We start from the raw sequence: 21384 nt of genomic DNA, 5'->3' as shown, positions 1-21384 counted from the left end.
TGATACTCCTCAGAGTTAGCTGTTGCATCCAGCTTGTTAGTAAAATCAGTAATATTTTTTCCATTTTTTTTTACTGTGGTAAAATACAACAAAATTTACCATCCTGACCATTTTAAGCATACAATTGAGCGATATTAAATATATTTATAATGTTGTGGTATGACCACCACCATCCACTTCCATAACTCTTTTCATCTTTAAAACTGAAACTCTATACCCATTAAATAATAACTCCCCATTATTCCTCCTCTGCCCACGCCCTGGCAACCATCATTCTATTTTCTGTCTCTGATTTTAACTACTCTACCTCATATAGATGGAATCACACAATATATTTTTGTGACTTTCACATGGCATGTCTTCAAGGTTCATCTATGTTATAGCATACTGCAGAATCTCCTTTCTTAAGGATGTCCACTCTATGTAGATACCACATTTTGCTTATCCATTCACACGTCGACAGACACTTAAGTACTGACAATTTTAAAGCTTTTGTTTTCATTTCATTTATTTTTTAATAGCTAATATACAAAGCACAAAGTTCAAAGGGTACAAAAGAGGTCATACTAAAGTATCCTCTTCACCCTAATACCTCCCCCTTGCCAGTTTTCTTCCCCTAAGGCACACATGTTATCAGTTTTCCTATATATCTTTTCAGAAATACTTTATGCATATATAGGAAAAATGCATATATATTCTTTTTCCCTCTATTTTTTTACCCAAACTATGGCATATTCTACACACTGTTCTGCATTTTTTCACTAACAATCTGTTTTTGAAATTTGGAGTCAGTAAATATAATTTTAATAACTATAATTTTTATAACTTCCTAAAAAAATACCTAATTTGTAGTTAACAACAATATTTGTGCGATTTTATGTAAATAAGAACATTGTATATGTGAAAGCTGGAAGTAATAGAAGTTTTTTCTATGTAGGCTAAAACAACAACAAAAAAGTGACATGGGCTAACAGCAGCAAAATAGTGGTCTATGGATAAAGTGACAGGTAGCTAAAAGAGATGAACTAAAGAAAACCTTTTTTTTTTTTTTTTTTTTTTTTGAGACAGAGTCTCACTTTGTTGTCCAGGCTAGAGTGAGTGCCGTGGCGTCAGCCTAGCTCACAGCAACCTCAATCTCCTGGGCTTGAGTGATCCTTCTGCCTCAGCCTCCCGAGTAGCTGGGACTACAGGCATGCGCCACCATGCCCGGCTAATTTTTTTTTATATATATATCAGTTGGCCAATTAATTTCTTTCTATTTATAGTAGAGACGGGGTCTCGCTCTTGCTCAGGCTGGTTTTGAACTCCTGACCTTGAGCAATCCGCCCGCCTCGGCCTCCCAAGAGCTAGGATTACAGGTGTGAGCCACAGCGCCCGGCCTAAAGAAAACCTTTTAACTATTATAGTTTCCATTTTGAACTGTACTGTTCACCAAATGAAATGTCCAATTTATGAACTATTTAGCATCCAAGATACACAAAACTCTGGGCCAGAGATACTATAAGGGATACAAAGATGATTAAGATCAATTTTTGCCCACAAGAAGTTTACAATCTAATAAGCAAGAGAAGATGATAAACAAGTATTTCTATAAGACATTATATGTTAAGTGTCATAAAACAGACACAAGATCCTACAGATTCAAAGGAAGGACTGACTAATTCATAAGAAAGGAAAAACTACCTGAAGAAGGTAGAACTGGACACTTGGTGATGCCCTGGACTTAGATCTCTGTTCTTTTAGAAGAGCATGGAGGCTGTAGCTTGAGCCAGATATATAGTTGAGGGAGCTTTCTAGATAGTCCTTGAGGAATGAATAGTTCTTCAAAAGAATATGAGAAAGAGAGGTCATTCTCGATAGAGGAAACAAAATGAGCAAAAGTGAAGAAGTAAGAAAGCATGGGACATGCTCCAAGACCTCTAAAAGAAGCAGTACTCAGGGTATATATATAATAGTGTGGCATAAGACTACACAGAAGAATGGACAAAACTGCCTTTAAATGTTGGAATGAAGAGAATGTTCATTTACTTTGTTTCATTAAAGAGGTTTTATCAGCAGATTGTTGGAACAAGACAGGAGTGGGGTCAAGGAGACTAGACCAGGCAGAGGTTTACTGCAAATGTCCTATGTTGTTTCACAAAGCATATGAGGTACCTGATGGCAGGAACTTATGCAATAAAAATGGCAAAGAAAAAAGAAGCCAGAGCCCAAGAAAAAAAATCTAAGTTAAAACAGGTCCAAAAAATGATGTGTGTGTTTATGTGTATGTAGTGGGCGGGATGGAATACAGATATGAAGCCCTTAAGAGTTTACACAGAAGACTTAGAACCAGCAGATTTGGCTCCCATGTTCCTGGAAGCCAAAGCAAATAGGGTTACAGACATGGTCAATCAGTTACTATGAAAGAGAAGATGACACACTTGTTCCTCAGGGAATGCTAAAGATCTGCTAACATAACATAAAAAAAAAAACCATTAACAAGGTAATAATAAGCAAGATGGTAAGAAAGGGAAAAGCCAGTACAAACACACAGTCGGAATAACAAATATTATAAAGTTCCTTTATATAAAGGACAGGCCTTTATAAAAAATCTTTATATCTCTGCTGTCTTTAATCTATCAAGTAAACTTACAAAATTTAATGGTAAAAAAGCAAAACTTTAACTCAATAGACCTTTTAACCAGAGACTTGATACTGATAAGTTTAATAATCACTGATTTAAGAGTTTTTAATCGTATTTCTTAAAGAAATTGGCATATTATATATATTTTTAAAAACATATATTAATAATGAATGGAAAATAAATTTACCAAGTAAACATGAGCTATAATAAAATTTCCTGGTACTTACCAATTTTGTTACTACTTGAATGCATTCGTTCTGGGTCCTCAGCTATTTGTTGTTTGAGTTTTTGAAGATATTTTTCAGCCAAATATTTAAAAACTGGAATAAAAAACATATCCCCCCAGCCAGGTCAATATAATTTATATGTAAATCTGTTATTTCACATTACTTATAATATTTATACTTACTAAACAAATTCAAAGTTAGAATTAGAAGCATACAATCTAGTTAAAAATTTGACTTTTAAAAATTATTTGGGGAATTCTGAGAATTACAATGATAATACTAATAAACATATAGTGGTATTTTACTAGTAAAAAACTGAAATAATACATGTAGACACTGGCTCTTTTGTTTTAAGTATCTGAATAGTGACTAATATTCAGCAACACTAAACTGACTCAGCCTTAAAAAGATGTCTGTTTTCTTTAGGTGAAGAAAAGTACCCAGAACAGATACCTGAGCAACAGTCCAGTTGTAATCTAATAAGTGGCAATTCTAGAATGAGAAAAATAACAAACATCTTTCTCTAATCTCACTTTCTTAAACTGGGAAATATTATTAAACAAATTAAGGTCATTGTAACTACCTAATGGAATATCTACTACAGTGTGGTTCTAAAACAATTCAGTAATTTTTAAAAGGTATGCATTAAAAATACATATATGCACACACACACATAGATAGCTCAGATTTTTGAAGATGATAATAAAAACTCCAAACCTCACCAGAGTAACAAGTATTCAAGGACATTAGTAAATAATTAAGGACTCTAACTCAGAGAAGCAGAATGCCTTCAAATTTCACCTGATGTTGGGTGACAAAAAGAACATTTTGTTCTCATTATAATTTATAAAGAACACAACAGAAAAAGCATAGAGGAATAAAACAAACTTGTTGCAATGTATTTTTTAAAAAGGCAACTTACCTTCATTCACATTTAGATCTTCTTTCACTGATGTTCTGTAGAATCTTAACTTTAACCTTTTTGCCAGCGCCTCAGCTTCCTCACTGCACGTCAATTAAAAAAATGCTTATAAAGGTACCTTCTGACAGCTTGTTCTAAAGTCACTTTCAATTACATTTACTGAATACGTTTGGCAGGGCGGGGTGAGAAGGCGGATCAGATCTTTCAGAAAATGTTCACATTTCTTTTAAGAAGTTTGATATTGATGCCCAGTTAAATAAAACCAGCTGAAAGCTGTGATCTCAGTGCTTGAACAGATTTTTAGTCTTCACAACTACTCTTAGGGGATAGACACTAACCATTATACTGCATCTGTACACAGAAGGCTTTTCTATAAAGTCACTATCTCTAGCCCTAAAATAATTAAATATCACTTTTCTTTACATAATATTTTAATTAATTTTCTCATCTTTTCAAGAACATTTGGATTTAATTACACTCTGAAAATCTTACAGTGAATTACTCATTTTATTCTTGCTGGCCATGAAACAACTTTGCTGCCAAAAGCCAAAGTCAGCATATTAATGACTGTGTCTACAAGAGTGGATTCCTAATTTTAGTTCTGTTAGGACTCCTGACTGGGGACTCCTGATATTAGTTTTATTAGTACTGTAATAACCATGCTCTAAATGGCCTCAAAAGATCCCCCGTGGCTGGGCGCTGTGGCTCACGCCTGTAATCCTAGCTCTTGGGAGGCCGAGGCGGGCGGATTGCTCAAGGTCAGGAGTTCAAAACCAGCCTGAGCAAGAGCGAGACCCCGTCTCTACTATAAATAGAAAGAAATTAATTGGCCAACTGATATATATATAAAAAAATTAGCCGGGCATGGTGGCGCATGCCTGTAGTCCCAGCTACCCAGGAGGCTGAGGCAGAAGGATCACTGGAGCCCAGGAGTTTGAGGTTGCTGTGAGCTAGGCTGACGCCACGGCACTCACTCTAGCCTGGGCAACAAAGCGAGACTCTGTCTCAAAAAAAAAAAAAAAAAAGATCCCCCGTCTCCTGGTCATCACACCCTTGTGTAGTTTCCTCGCACACTAGGTAACCTAGATTGGTCTGGGTGTCTGATAATATACAACAGAAGTGATAGTATGTGACTTCTGAGACTGAATCGTAAGAGACATTGTGGCTTCTGCCTTGTTCTCTCTTAGATCACCTGCTCTGGGGGAAGCTATCATTTTTTGAAAATGCTCAAGCAGCCCAAAGGAGAGGCCCATGTGCCAAGGGACTAAGGCCTTCTGCCAAGTAAGTAAGGAAGGGATGGTTGGGCCCACTCAAGCCTTTCTGTGACTACAGGCCTAGCCAAAATCTCGACTGCAACCATGAAAAACCAGCTAAGCCACTCCCAAATTCCTGACCTACAGAACCTGTGATATAACAGGCATTTGTTTTAAGACACTACATTCTGAGCTAATTTGTTATACAGCGACAGAAACCTTATATAAGAACACACAGAAAAAAAACAAGGTAAAAACCAAGCAAAGATTTTTAAAGCTAGCAAAAATATTAATAATGCAATGAGTAAATATTCATAGGCAGAAATTATCTGGATGCTAGACTCTGCCCACAAATTTGAACATAATAGTTTTATATATACAAAAAATATGAACCTGAACCCTTTATTTAAATTCATCAACACAGGATAGCTGCTTATTCTAGATATTAAAACATCTAGGGATGCTTTTCTTAACATTCTTACTATATCCAGGTTTGACTTAACATGAAGAATTGGATTTGTGGTACAAGGACCTGAGGTTGGAATTGTAAAAGAGCCCTAAAAATTTATTCCTTTAATTTACTCTACTTATGAATCTGTGAACTTTTTTTTAGCCCAAACCAATCACATAGACTATCTCACAGAAAATTTAAGTAAACTAAAACTGTTAAGTAATTAAAACCTTCAAACTATAATATAAAATCTTTCCTAAGTTTTGGCATCTATGCAAAAATTAAAATATGTTTTAACTTCATAGAATTACTGTCCCTCCTCCCCCAAAGGTAGCCATCTTACTTCTTTATACAAGAATCATCCAAAAGATCAATCTTGTTTTGTACAAGTACAGTTGGTATATCTCCAACTTCAGCTACTACTTTCTCCCTCCAACTGGAAATTGCTTCAAAAGATTCCCTGTCTGTGGTAGAAAACACAAGCACGCAAGCCTGGGCTCCTGTAAGGTCACAAAATAAAAATGTTATTTACATCAATAAAACAATCCCATGCAGGGTGGGGGCAACTTTTATCTATTCAAAACAACTTTTACGTAAATAAATGTTGAACTCATCTTTGTAACACTGCTTATTTTTCAACATATATTCTATTTTCTAACTCAGAGAACCAATTTTTATCAAAAACAATGCTTCTCAAATGTGTTCAAAGTAGCCTCAAAACCATGTACTTTTTTTTTAACACCACAAATATATTTAATTCCATCGTAAAAGTGAAATAAGATGGTAAACTAAGAATGAATGGCAGGTTGTTTCCAAGTGATTCTTGTTAGTATTTGTCATTTGCTTGTTAATTTCTTTCAGCACAAATTTAAGAAAAATTTGAGAAAAAAATCATAATTTGCTCATTTTTTTCACTTTAAAAAAATTTGTATTATTTTATTTTACTAGAATATCAGTGATCCCAAGGAATATAATTTGAGAACCAATGGCAAAAGTAAAATATCCATTTATATACATATATACATACACACATATATTTACAGTGGGGGTGAGGGAAGCTTGGTTTTTTACCCTGTTCAACTGCATAATTCCTATACTGGATCCATTGACAATATTTTAACCATCAACTGTCACTTTGGGCTGATAATACTTAAGATTAAAAGTATGGCTGGGTACCATAGCTCATACCTATAGTCTCAGCTACTTGGGAGGCTGAGGTGGGAGGATCATCTGAACCTAGGAATTCAAGACTGCAGTGAGCTATGATCATGCCACTGGTATGATCCAGCCTGGTAACATAGCAAGACCCTGTCTCTAAATAAATAAGTGAATAAGCAGCAAACTCTTGGAAGCAGCTGTTTTACAAATTATTAACTGTTGATTCAGGCAGCACAGCGAAACAAGAGAAAATCGCCCTGGAGGTCAGGAGGATTTCCTCAAATCAAGGCACGCTTTTTCTTCCTGTTATTCCTTCCTTACAGATCCCTCAGGTATAAAAGTTTCCTACTAAGATCAAGACATGCCTGGGCTACCTAAGACACTCTAGGGCCAAAAATAGTTTCTGTATCACCAGAGGAATACTGTAGGAAAACAAAAGATCACAGAATGAAACAAAAACAAAACAAAAAACACAGCAGTTTGCTATTATTGTAAAAGTAGAAGATTCACCTGGGAAAATCATCCCCACTATAAAAGCAGGTTTTAAACCAAATAATAAATTAATTATACAAAACTGAAAGAGAGAGAAAGGCACCCTGAGACTTTCTTAGAATCTGAAGAGAAATAAAACTGAAGAAATCACATTAGTATACTGATAAATAAATTTATACTTACTTGAACTCTAATATTCAGGGTTCAGGATATGCTGCTGCAAAATATGGCACACTAGCATACTGAATGTTTTAAGCTGATGGAATCTGAGAAAACAGCAGAAGCAGGAAGCTTCCCCACACTCTACTCCTAAAACTCAGGATTTTCTGACTTTCCCCTGAAGCAGGTCATAAAGCCCCTTGTGTGAGAGGTGCTCACCCTACACTGGGAAGAAAGGAACATCCTTATTGCCAAAGAGGAAGGAACAAAAAGAAGAATCCAACCAAACAGGCCTTGCTAAGTTCAATATACTTACCCCATACTCTCTGTCCTATCATTTCTCCACAACTCTCCAATCTCCATCAAATCTACTATAAAAACGCTAAGGTTTAACTGTTTCTTCACTTTTCATTTCCTTACGAAGGCTCTCATGTCACATAAAACTTACATTAAATAAATCTGTACGCATTTCTCTTGTTAATCTGTCTTTTGCTATGGAGCCCCAGCCATGAGCTAAGGAAGGGCAAAGGGGGCCGGGCATGGTGGCTCACGCCTGTAATCCTACCACTCTGAGAGGCCGAGGCGGGTGGATTGCTCGAGGTCAGGAGTTCAAAACCAGCCTGAGCAATATCCTGTCTCTACTAAAAATAGAAAGAAATTAATTGACCAACTAAAAATATATATACAAAAAATTAGCCGGGCATGGTGGTGTATGCCTGTAGTCCCAGCTACTCGGGAGGCTGAGGCAGGAGGATTGCTTGAGCCCAAGAGTTTGAGGTTGCTGTGAGCTAGGCTGACACCATAGCACTCACTCTAGCCTGGGCAACAAAGTGAGACTCTGTCTCAAAAAAAAGGGCAGAGGGAAAGACATTTCTCACTCCCTACACTAGCACGAGCCTAGTGTTTGTAAATCGTGTCCAGTAGGGCCACTTAGTAGGTGGCAAGAGCACAACATAAAGGAAGATGGAGGTAAAATGCTTGTGAAGGGGTTCAGAATATGCCACTGTGGCATGAAAATTATTCTGAACATTTTAAATATTTTAAGAACATATTTGAGTCCTTAAAATCCTTTAACTGCCTAAAAGCAGAGCCTCCCAAAAGAACTCAATTGTCATAAATCCCCAGGATGGGGAAGACTGACTCTTATCACCAGCACCACACCGAAAAACACATTGTCACAAACTGTCATATCTCCTATCTATTCTCCTAAAGGCCCATATATCTTTCTCTTTCAATAAAAAAATCATTTATTTTCCCATAAATGCCCTTTTCCTCCTCTTCTTCCTCTATTAAGATGGTATATAGGCCCCAAATTCTAGCCCTCTCCTTGAGTTACCTTCTTCTGTGAACTCCCACTTGTACAAGATTAAATTTATCTTTTCTCTTGCTAGTCTGTCTTTTGCCAGCATAATTCACATACCCCCACCCCCAACAATGACTGAACCTAAGGGGGTAGAGAAAGTCTTTCCTCCTCTATACTTCATTGCCCTGGGCCACTAAGGAAAAAAGCAACTTCCAGAAGCAAGTGTAGGTGCCCAGAAGAAACACCCCTGAGAATGGGAAATGTGGAGGAATCCAGGACCATCACCTAGAGAAAGAATCATCTTCAAACATCTGCCGGGCATGGTGGCTTATGCCTGTAATCCTAGCACTCTGGGAGGCCAAGGCAGGTGGATCGCTCAAGGTCAGGAGTTTGAGACCAGCCTGAGCAAGAGCGAGACCCCGTCTCTACTAAAAAATACAAAGAAATTAATTGGCCAACTAAAAATATATAGAAAAAATTAGCCAGGCATGGTGGCACATGCCTGTAGTCCCAGCTACTCGGGAGGCTGAGGCAGGAGGATTGCTTGAGCCCAGGAGTTTGAGGTTGCTGTGAGCTAGGCTGACGCCACGGCACTCTAGCCCAGGCAACAGAGTGAGACTCTGTCTCAAAAAAAAAAAAAAAATCTGCCATCCAGAGGGCCCCAACATCAGACAACAATAGCATCTGCCATGGTACCCTTGCCTCCCAATTCCCTCTCCTCCTACATCTGACCCAGGAGAAGGAAGAAACATCTCTTGTAAGCTAGGAAGAAGAATGGAGAAGGAATAAAGCAACCAACATCCCCTTCCTAGACCACGGCTACTGGCCTGTTAAAAGTCTCAGAGTGCATAAGAGATTTAATCCTAAATGACCTTTGGAGTTTTGATTATTCCACAGGACTACTGGCTATCTAATTTCCAAACTGAGATTGTTTCAGACTAGAACTATGAGGCAGCTGAAAATACTTGAGAGTGACCAGAAAAGACATGAGCTAAAAGGGAATTTTCATTTAAAGTCAAGGAAAGGACTTCCCTTCCTCCTACTGCCCAATAAAATGTAAGGGGAAGGGGACAGACAAAAACAAAAGTTGCATTTTGGTAACTTATGAGCTGTGCCTGTTCAACATACCAATTACTATAAATATTCTTAGTTCAAAAATGACACTATATTGTGATCCTTTCTTTTTCTTCCTTTGATCTCAAGTTCTTTGTTGGTACCAGTTATCATTAGGAAAGTTAATGCTTTAAATTTCTCTGTTCTAGTCATTTGGACATATCTTACACTCTTGATATTTAAAGCAGCTAGTTAGAGCCATCTTGTACCACCTAAAAAAAAAAAAAAAAAAAAAATAAAGCAGCTAGTGTTTTCACTTCATTTGAGACCCCAAAAGGCTTCCTAATATGATCTGTGCTCTGCTGTAACCTATTTACAAGAAGGTCATGTTTCAACATGTCTTGATTACAATTAAGCCACCATTCCAAGACCATGATGATGCCTTTGAACAATGTTTTTGGCATAATAGGTTTTCTAAATAAATTATAATAAAATTTAAAAAAATTTTTAATGTGTTGATTTTTATGTAGTATGAATAACATATTTCTAGGATTTAAACCAGTGAATCATAATTTTATAAGGCATAGTGTTTCTTTCACGAAATTTGTATCTTAACTCATTCTTTCTAGCCCTTACATTCTCTTCCTGATCTTTATTTCTATTTATTTACGTCATTACCTGACTCTGTATCAGTAGCGGATATTATCTGATTGCCTAGGTGGCAACTCTTCCTAAAAACATCTCTCCCCCACTGTATAGTAGCCATATGGTTTAGGTGGACTAAACCTATCCTCTGGTGGGGTGGGGGTTACATGATTCAAGCCAATTAATCACATTCCTCTGACTATTAGAATCAAGTCAAGGGTAGTCTAATCAGACAAAAACTCAGGACTTCATTGTTGTGTGAAGTAACCCTCTCTCCCCAAGGATGTGAACACAGCATGTGGCTTTCACTGCACCTAGTAGCCATCTTGGAACCAAGAGAAAAGCCAGCATTAGAAGGTATTCAACACAGGGAGGAGGCTAGGCCAGGAGAATCAGTAAGGTTACAGCCTGAACAAACCACAAGTAAAATCTATGCTACTTCCAGACTTTTCTATGAAATCAATAAACCTTCTGTGTAGTTTAAACCAGTTTAAAATTACTTTTCTGTTGTCAGCAACCAAAAGCATTCTGATGGAACCCCAAAGGAAAATACAGAAGAATGTTCAATATACCATTTTTCAAATGTATGTATAACTGCTACTTTTTCTTCCTTCATTTAAATTATATTATGATAAATGTTTATTTTTACAATTTAGAAAAAGAAGAAGCTGAAATTCCAAAGACCTCAGTATCCTACCCTCTTTGCCATTTTAATATAGTTGGCTAAAAAAAATTACATTATTAAGATACGCTTTTAACAGTTATCTATTTATAAGCTTAAGGCCACTTTAAAATGTTAAGTATAGAGAAACTAAAGCTATTTAAAGCCTTTTAGTTCAAAAAACACAGTAATTTAAATATCACCCACAGTAAATTAAGATGTAAATACTAATAATTATGGGCTCTCTGTTTAGTCTCTGGCAGAAAATGGTTTTTGCACACGTATTAAAGGAAAATGGTATGATTTGAGGAGATCTTAAAAGTACTAACCTATAATAAGAAGTATACAACAGGCTGGGCATAGTGGCTTATACCTATAATCTTAGCATTCTGGGGAGGCTGAGCCAGGAAGACTGCTTGAGGCTAAGAGTTTGAGACCAGCCTGGGCAACATACTGAGACCCCATCTCTTAAAAAAAAAAAAAAAATTAGCCCAACATGGTAGCATGTGCCTGTAGTCCCAGCTACTTGGGAAGCCGAGATAGTTTGGCCTGCACCCATGACTTGGACTTTCAACACTGCAGTGAGCTATTGTGCCACCTTACTCCAGCCTGGGTGACAGAGCAAGATCCTGTCCCTAAAAAATAAATTAAAAAAAAAAAAAGGCAAGAAAGAAAGAATTTGGAGATTTCTCAAGGGTAAAGTGCATGTGAGGAATCAACAGCTGAGGCTACATATATAATAAGGAGAAACACAATCGCAATGTCCTATACCTATGATGCTAAAGTGCCTGACCTTCTTCCTTAACCAAGAGAAAGTTACTTAAGAGTTTTAACCAAGGAAGTAATTTGATAGTGGGAAGAATAAAATAGTTTTCATTTGATTGCATCTATTTTCTTTCTCAAAGAAGAACAAAGCAAGGAAATCAACTGAGAGTGGAGATGAGGAAGGGATCCTAAAGGTTAAGGCAAGAGAAAACATAAATAGCTCTTTTAGAAAATGGTAAAAAGACTTCAGTAAAGAAATATATTAAAAGTGTCTGCCACACAAGACATTCTACTATAAAGATATCTGCACCCGGATGTTTATGGCAGCACAATTCACTATTGCAAGATCATGGAAACAACCCAAATGCCCGTCAATTCATGAGTGGATAATTAATATTTGGTCTATGCTCACAATGGAATACTACTCAATTCTAAGAAATGACAGTGAGCTGGCACCGTTTATGCTATCATGGATTAAGCTTAAGCCCGTTATCCAAAGTGAGGCGACACAAGATCAAGAAAATGGGCTCCACATCTACTCGCCATCTAATTGGTACTGACTGATTGAAACTATGGTGCTCAAATGGTGGTAGTGCTCACCAGGGTTTGGGGGAGGGGGAGATACACATCTTAGGGTTGTGGTGAGCATAGGGGCGGGGAGAATACCTCTAACCCTTTGTAGGGAAAGGCAAAGATATACAATGTAACCCAAAGTCAAAAAAAAGGGGAAAAAAAAACTTTTATCAGGTGGTGGGCAGATGGGAAGGGGTAGGAGGGGAAGGATATATACTTACAAAATAGGTGCAATGTGCACCACCTGGGGGTAGGACATGCTTAATGTTTTGGTAAGGCAGGAGGCGGGGGGGCGGGGGGGGGGGACGAAGGACAGGAGCAATATATGTAACCCTAACAATATTTGTACCCCCATAATATGATAAAATAAAAGGAAAGAAAGTGTCTGCCAGCATGGAATATTCATTAAAGTTGCAGGATCATAACTTTTCACAGTTCAGTCAGAATGATTTTGTCCGATATTCTCAATAAAGTTCAAGGGCATGGATGCAGATTCGTAGATAGCTGGGTTTAATTGGATTGGGCATTTTGCTGAGCAAGTAATACGCGGAGAGTGCTAGTTAAGACTTAAAGGTGTGTGCAAGCAAATGTTTACAGGACTAGAAAAAATTAATCTAAGTTAAGGCTGTATGGAAGGCCATACTTAAAAAGTGGCAGGGTAAGGTGAAAAGAAGTTCTAAATGGTTTCAAAGACAGTTAAGGGTCTGGGTATTAAAGTTAGCAAGCTGGAATCAGGAAGTAGTGGTTAGAGAGTGGAAGGCTACAGAGGCTTAGATTTTAGAGGTAATAAAAAAGATTGATCAAAGGTTGATCAAGAAAATGATCAAACAGGCTGTATTTTCAAAAAGTAATCTGGGCCGGGCACGGTGGCTCACGCTTGTAATCCTAGCACTCTGGGAGGCCGAGGTGGGCAGATTGCTCAAGGTCAAGAGTTCAAAACCAGCCTGAGCGAGACTCTGTCTCTACTATAAAAAATAGAAAGAAATTAATTGGCCAACTAATATATATATATAAAAATTAGCCGGGCATGGTGGCACGTGCCTGTAGTCCCAGCTACTCAGGAGGCTGAGGCAGTAGGACTGCTTAAGCCCAGGAGTTTGAGGTTGCTGTGAGCTAGGCTGACGCCACGGCACTCACTCTAGCCTGAGCAACAAAGCGAGACTCTGTCTCAAAAAAAAAAAAAAAGTAATCTGAACAATTATGGAGAAGAAAATGAGCCAGATGCCAGTGTTTATTAGGAAAGGGGCAGAAGTCCATGGACCATAGCAACCAGCGGGGATTAATGGTAGGTAAAAGTCTCATGACTTGGACTTTCAAAGTGCTAAAGTTTTGGAAGATGCCTTCTGTCCAGTATCCTTCAGGTCTTGAAGAATGTGGGGATGTGGAGATGTAGGTAAAAAGATGGCCACCACCAGAGAAGGCACAGGGGAAGTCATGTCTTTAAGAAACAATTAAGTTTTAGTTACAACAAGAAGGTAAAAAGTTCAGAAAAGAGGGCTGTCAGAGAAGGGATAACCAGTGATTATCAGTCAACTGTGCCTTTATATCTCCCATAACATCTGGGAAATACAGCGTATTAAATGCTTGTCAATATGAAGTATCAATTAATATTTGCTTGGCATCGACAGGCCATAATGTTACGTGGTACTAGATCAAACTTTTAATTACTGTGTTCTCTTCATCTCAGTTACCATTGGCCGTGAGTCAGAGGAACAATGAGAATGGTATTTTAAATTCCAGAAGAGAAGGATTAAATTTTAAAGAAAAATGTTAGCAGGAAACTTTAAGTTCTATTTAAAAGTTTAATTTAGGCTTTTTTAAGGAATTTGAGCCTGCATTTTAGAACCTTAAGTTCTATAGTCATGCTTCCTTCCTCTCATAGGTAATTCACATTTCTGTGAATTCCCATAGTGCTGAAAAGGCTTTACTGTGTGATTTCATGTGTCACAACAAAATGCCATCTTATTTGCAGGGACTTTTACTTTTTCATATGTTAGTTTCCACTCTCTGACTATATAGTCATTTCCTTGGGATCAGAGTAGGCATTTCCTTGGGATCTGACTGATTTGGTCTGGGAATGCCTAAACAAGTCAAATAATTCTAAGGCACAAACTGTCCATAGTACAAAATGTTATTTGCCACTCTACAAGATCTTTAGAAAAATAATGAACTGGGGAAAGTATTTAAAAAACACTTTGCAAGCATTTTAACTATTCTTAAAGAGAATTTATATGGGAAACAAGGAAAGCAAAGTTAGCCAAAATAACATACCCACACAAAAAAATAAATAAATCCTGCATTTTACCTCGATAGTAGGCCTTTGTAATTGCATCAAATTCCTCTTGACCTGCAGTATCCCATAACATTAGTCTCACATCTTCATCATTAACTCTGAAACAAGAGAGAAATTTATTTCATATGTAAAGGAAAATATTCTTAGTAATACAGCTTTGTGTATATTTTTATTTTTCAAATCCAAAGGTATTAAAACTACATTTGCTCCTCAACTTACGATAGGATTATGTTCTAATAAGCCCATTTGGGGGTTATATTCTGACAAACCCATTACAAGTTGAAAATAGTAGTATAAGTCAAAAATGCAATGCACGTAATATCCCAATAAATCCATCATAAAGTCAGAAATCATAAGTAGAACCATTCTACGTCCAGCTGCTCCTTGATTTAAGATGGGGCTGTGTCCTGGTAAACCCATCATGAAGTTGAAACTCATATAAGTTGAACCACCATAAATTGGGGACCAGCTGTGCATTGTCAGTTTCACTCTGAAAAAGTCTGAGTACTTTTAAGCTGTAGCTTTACACATGATTTGGATTTACCTGCCATGTTTTTTCCTTTGACAACAGTCACAGGTAGTAGTGGTTCTAGCCATCCTAATGGGTTCTGGTGCTTAAAGACAGAATGAGAATAACAAGGGGAAGAAGCACTTTACTTGCTTGGTTGCCCTTTAACTTAAAATCTACTCTACTTTGTCATGTAGCTTTTTCTCATTATTCACAGTAGTTATGTTTTATAATGTCACTGTGAACACTGAATTAGCAAATACTGAACCACTGCTCCTAGGGGAAATATAGGGTCAGGTTCCTGAGAACCCCTGGTTAAATTTCCTCAACTGATGAATCATAACCTTGTTTTGTGTTTCTATTTAAAGACACCTTATTATTATTATTACTGTAAATTCATTAACACTGAACTCACAACCAATAGCACTATAACTCAGTCTGAACAAAGCATATCTAACACACATATTTTCTCCATAAGGTACATCACAGCCTTCCTGTAATCAAAAACACTACACTGCACTTCAGCACTACCACTGGGGGCCTTTTTGAACAGCAAAATCATCAACAAAAAGCACAAAATGTAGCACTGAACAGAACACAAGCAGGACACATGTCTACTGTATGAGAGCTGAAGCAAGAAGGAAGAGTATCACCTTGATTGACAAACTCAGCTGCGAAAGTCCATGTTGGGCAACTTCAATTCTTTGCTGCTCCGTGCATGTCCATAAATGACCACAAAAGCACTACAAATACTGATTTGGGAGCTACAAATAAATTTTAGCAAGAATCTACGAATAATGAGGATCAACTACATACTTAAAATAGTTATTTGGTTTCAGGTAAATATGGAAGTATTTAAAAAAAAAAAAAAAAAAAGAGGGTGGCCAGGCGCAGTGGCTCACACCTGTAATCCTAGCAATCTGGGAGGCCGAGGCAGGATAATCATTTGAGGCCAGGAGTTTGAGACCAGCCTGGGCAATCGTGAGATCCCATCTCTACAATTAAAAAAAAAAAAATTAGCCAGACATGGTGGCACGTGCCTATAATCCCAGCTACTTAGGAGGAGGATCGCTTGAGCACAGAAATTCAAGGTTATGGTGAGCCTGGATGGCACCACTGCACTCTAGCCTCGTAAGACCCTATCTCTAAAAAACAAACAAATAAAAAACAACAAAAAAAGAGGGTAACAGAATACAGATTAGAAATGAACCAATCTTTAAAACAATGAACACAATTATCTTTGATGTTAAAGCTGGACCAGTAAGAGATTTGTTTAATGTTTCTTATTTCCATAATACATTTTAGTTTGTCTCCTATGGTTTAAAAAATCCTTAAAAGTTCTCAAGACTAATGACAAAAAGTATTACTCTGATGTACTGCAGATTCCAACTGGATTTCCTAAAGTAGGAGTTCTTTTTCATAGGTGAACTTAGACCTCCTAAATCTGTTTTCTCTTACTTCTTTAGAGTAAAAGCAAATTATAAATTCTCCACACAGTCTTCTATACAGTCTTGTATAGACTCTATACAACTTCCAGACAGTCTTGCCCAGTTTTAAAAAGAGACATTATAAGCAAAAAGAGCCCATTATACAAGAGATGAAAACTTTAAGAGATGGGTAACTTTCATTCCAAATAAAATAGCAAACAGAAATCTCACTAGAGTCAAGCATCAGTTTGTGTTTTAAAAGTGCCCAAGGTGTCACCAGTAAATATAAAACATGTATGAGATAAGAAAAATGGTGGTTTGCTGGTAGTTTAGTGGTCAGGAAAAAAAAAAGTGGAAAGGGAAGAGGGGAGTAAAAGAAAAAAGAAAAATGAAAGAGGAAGAGAAAAGACATGAAAGAAAAAAAAAGACAGAAAGAAGGATAAAGATACTTACAGTAATGAGTAATTTAAAACAACCATCAACTGCCACTAGTTGCCCAACCTTGGACTGTACTGTAATTAGTTACTATTATTCCAGTGAAAGTCTTGGACACAGTTCACAAATCAAAATCAAAGGGATAAAATGGCCAAGTACATACTGGATTTGTCGCTCCAAAAAATCAACTCCAATGGTTTTCTTGTAGTCTTTTGTAAAGATGCCTTTGCAGTATCGCTGAATCATACTTGACTTTCCAACTGCTCCATTCCCTACAACCACCATCTTGATGGCTACTTCCATATCTTCCTCCAACATTTTGAAGTTGAAGTTGAAGTTTAGAGTGGAAATGGTTTCTGTACCAACTCTAATTCCAGGTGATTAGATCTTCTCTCTGAAATCTGTAGTTTAAAATGACATTATTTTTTCATGACACAAAAATTGTACAAAATAAACTATGATTGTTTTATCAAGAAATAATCATATTGTATTGCAAGAATATGTTTCCATGAATGAGGCCCTCTTCCGACCCCTTTTAGATAATGTAAATTCTGTGAAAGGTGAAACAACATCATTCATTTTTTAATCCTCACCAATAGCATAATGCATACAGCATGATACATTCATGTGTCAATAAATGCCTAGATCTACAGAGTTCTCCCTTTCATAGAGATGAAGACTACGGGCATTCGACTTGAGGCCTAATTTAAAGCTGCCACTTACTGCCACTTCTGTGCTCTTAATGAAGTTATTGCTTAACCTCTGTAAGCTTCCATTTCCTTGCAATAATATCTGCCTCACAGGGTTGTTAATTAATGACCCATATAAAGCACTTGGCATAGTGAAAGCTAAGCATTCAAAAATTAGTACAGGGTGAGCATCCTTAATCCAAAAATCCAAAATCTGAAATGCTCCAAAATCTGAAACTTTTTGAGCACTGACATGATGCAAGTGGAAAATCCATACCTTATGTATAAGGGGGTCATACTCAAAATGCAGTCAAAACATTTTTCATGCACAAATTTAAAATATTATATAAAATTACCTTCAGGCTATATGTCTAAGATACATATGAGAAATAAAAGAATTTCTGGTATAGATTTAGATGCCATCCTCATTATACTTGCATGTATCTCATTATATATAGACAGATATTTCAACATCCAAAATCTGAAACACTTCTGGTCTCAAGCATTTTGAATAAGAGATACTCCACCTGTAGTTTTATATAACATAATAAATCCTCCATATTGTATCATCAAATGGGCAAAAAATACAAAATCTGTGGAAACTGCTTTTCAACCTCACAGGTAGTAATTAATATCCCTAGAAGAGTACCCCAAAGAAAGCTTTTATATAATAACATACAACCATGTGTCAGCATTGGGTTCTTAGTTACACTGCTTTAGTGTTCAGGTTACAATAAATCCTGTACAAATAATTAATACCACACACTCTTCCTTTAGTTTCAGATTAGTTTTAGTTACTCACACAATGAAAGTAATACAATGTGCACTGTTTGCATTTTAGACTGAAAAGAAGATAAAGTCATTTTCTTTGTAAAATTACTAGTTAGGCTCCTGCCCATTTAGGTATTAAATTCTAACTACCTTTACTGAAAATCCATCTATACAATAACTACACCAAGCAAGTCTGAAATGTGAAGAACATTCCTTTCTTTGTCCCTACTAGAGTCTCAGCGACTGTCCCTAGTACTTCACAAACTTGAATGATCAGAATAATTAACTAGGAGTATTCTTGTTAAAGTATGTTTTCTGGGTCTCCACCTTAGATATAATTAATCCGAAGTCTCAGGGGAATGGCTTGGAGTCTCATTTTTAAACCAAGCACAGAAGTGCTGCTTAACTCTTCCTCCAAGAGCTGCCAGCTGGCAGTCTCCAGCTGCCACACCTTCAGAATACATGGCACTGCCCACTCCCGCCGCTGAGACCACACTCTGTCCAAGGTGAAGACGGAACAGACAGTGCCTGTTCAAGAGTCAGGCCAGCTCTGCCCAACACGGGACTCCTCTTTGCTCTGGGGCTCCTATCGAACTGGTTGAGACCTTCTCGGAGCTGCACTGCAGGTTGGGGCTCTTTCCACCCACTCCTCCTTTCTCCTTTCCCAGGTTTCAAGCTGGCACTGCAGCCTGAAGGCCTTCCTCTTTATCCATCCCAGCCATTTCCCCCAGTAAACCTCTTGTATTTTTTTTTTTATTTAAAAAAATTTAAAAAATTAGCTCTACACCCAGGATAATATTAAGAAAACCTCTTGTATTTGTAATTCCATCTTGATGTTTGCTTCCTGGAGAACCTGAATGGACACACATCCCAAGTGATTTTATAATCAGGTAAATGTTAGAACCATTACCCTAGGCTAGTGACTCTCACTCAATCTTGGCTACACACTGGAATCATCTAGAGAACTTTAAAAAATAAAGTGCCCGGATTCTGTCCTCTGAGTGTGTGATTTCAATGGTCTAGGGTACAACCTGGACATCAAGTACCACCACCCTCCTACCCTACAGAAAAGTGGGGTCTTTAGGACACCAGGGCACGTTAAATCTAAAATTCTTTTCTTTTCTTTTGTTTTTTTGAGACAGAGTCTCACTCTGTCACTAGCCGTGGCGTCAGCCTAGCTCACAGCAACCTCAAACTCCTGGACTCAAGCAACCCTCCTGCCTCAGAATCCTGAGGAGCTGCGACTACAGGCGCACATCACCACACCTGGCTTATTTTTTCTATTTTTAGTAGAAACGGGATCTCCCTCTTGCTCAGGCTGGTCTCGAACTCCTGAGCTCCAGCAATCCTCCCACCTCGGCCTCCCAGAGTGCTAGGATTACAGGCGTGAACCACTGCGCTTGGCCTAAATCTAAAATTCTTAACATAATCTGACCATTGCAGCTGAAACTCACACTGGCCAGTTCTTAAAAAGCAGATCCCTTTTCACTATCGAAACAATTCTTTAGCCCAGAAGACTGCAAAATTCAAAAGCAACAATGAGAAACTGAATACATTTTATACTTTTAAAAATATATACTTCAGAGACTTTTGCTTCTGGAATGATAGAACAGACATATTTCTCAGTATTCTCTCCTCTAACTATACCTAAAAATTCTGGACATGATAATATAAAAATCATGAGACTCTGAAAAGTGGAAAGAAGAAAGAGTGGCTAGAGACCACAGGACACAAGGAACAACTACCCTGAGTTGTTTTCCTTGAGTTCGTTTTACCTCATATACCCCTTACTGTATTATGGACAAGCCAGGAACCAGGAAATGCCAATAAAAAAGGCCCCAACAAAAGCCTACTCTCTTGAGCCAAAGGACCAGGAAAGGACCAAGAAAGGTGCAGCCTAGCAAGCAGCATGACAGAAACACACCCTTGTGAGGATTATAATGATGTGCCCCAACTTGCCCTGTGGTGTCAGGGAAGACCAACTGGGGAGCTACAAGTTTCAACACCACTGAGGTAAGGAAAGGTCCCCTCCACCATCACCAAGGTATCACTGGAGACCACGTGAGAGCCTGGACTTCCACCTCATCCAGAAATTCAGAGTCATCCCTCCCCCTCTTTACCTCCCCTTCCTTGCTGGGGTAGTATCTGAAGAAGCCATTAGAAAGCCAGGACTTTCACCGTCCCTCAGTGGTAATAAGGCCATCCCTCCATTCCCTGTAGTGTCAGTGGGGACCACAGGTGGAAGAGTAACAAGGTGTCCCTCCTCCTCCCAGACAGGGTGGTATTAGTGCAGCCTAATGGAGGGCTATCAGGCCTACTCTAAGTTTCAACAGAAGACAAGGAGGGAACATGGAGTTTTACCCCCCAACACCTGGCAGTAAGAAGGTAGTGCCCCACCTTTCCTCTGTTTAGAGCACTGGAGCAGAAGAAGCAAACTAAAAGAGAACATTTAACTGAGATCCAGAAAATCATAACACAATAACCAAAATGTCCTGATTTCCATCAAAAATCACTCAGCACAATAAGAACCAGGAAAAATCTTAACTTGAATGCAAAAGACAATCAACAGACACTGGCAACAAGATGACAGACATTAGAATTATCTAACAGGGATTTTAAAAATAAAAAAATAGTTAGCTGGCAGTCAAGGAGCAATTATGGACACACTTGAAACAAATGTAAAAAAGTCCCACCAAGAAACAGAAAAACCAAATGGAAAATTTAGAGCCAAAAATTATTAATAACCAACATAAAAACTCAATGATAGGCTCAAGAGCAGAAGGAACAGATGAAAAAAATTAGTGAACTTGAAAACAGAACAATAGAGTACGTAAGCTGAACAACACAGAGCAAAAGGAGAAATACACTAATGTAAAAGGCAGAGCCTCAGAGACCTGTGGAACTAAACAAAAAAATATAATATTTATGTCATCAGAGTTCCAGGAAAGGAGAAAGAAGATAGGGCTGAGAAAGCAT

General features: G+C 37.7%; 1 protein-coding gene across 1 annotated transcript in view; it reads right to left on the bottom strand.

Moving 5' to 3' along the window:
* Window positions 1-21384, bottom strand: part of RAB23 (RAB23, member RAS oncogene family) — a 35505-nt gene that overhangs the window by 7212 nt on the left and 6909 nt on the right. Inside the window, exons 2-6 of the mRNA XM_012751370.3 lie at window positions 17112-17349; window positions 14591-14676; window positions 5820-5976; window positions 3773-3855; window positions 2851-2943 (exon numbers count right to left, since the gene is read on the bottom strand). Coding sequence (XP_012606824.1) covers window positions 2851-2943; window positions 3773-3855; window positions 5820-5976; window positions 14591-14676; window positions 17112-17266 — 574 coding nt within the window. The 5' untranslated portion in view covers window positions 17267-17349. The remainder of the gene's footprint in view (window positions 1-2850; window positions 2944-3772; window positions 3856-5819; window positions 5977-14590; window positions 14677-17111; window positions 17350-21384) is intronic.

The sequence above is a fragment of the Microcebus murinus genome, chromosome 5, assembly GCF_040939455.1.
Source record: "Microcebus murinus isolate Inina chromosome 5, M.murinus_Inina_mat1.0, whole genome shotgun sequence".
Taxonomy (NCBI): Eukaryota; Metazoa; Chordata; class Mammalia; order Primates; family Cheirogaleidae; genus Microcebus; species Microcebus murinus.
The sequence above is the reverse complement of the archived record's forward strand: the minus strand, read 5'-3'. Positions and strand labels throughout refer to the sequence as shown.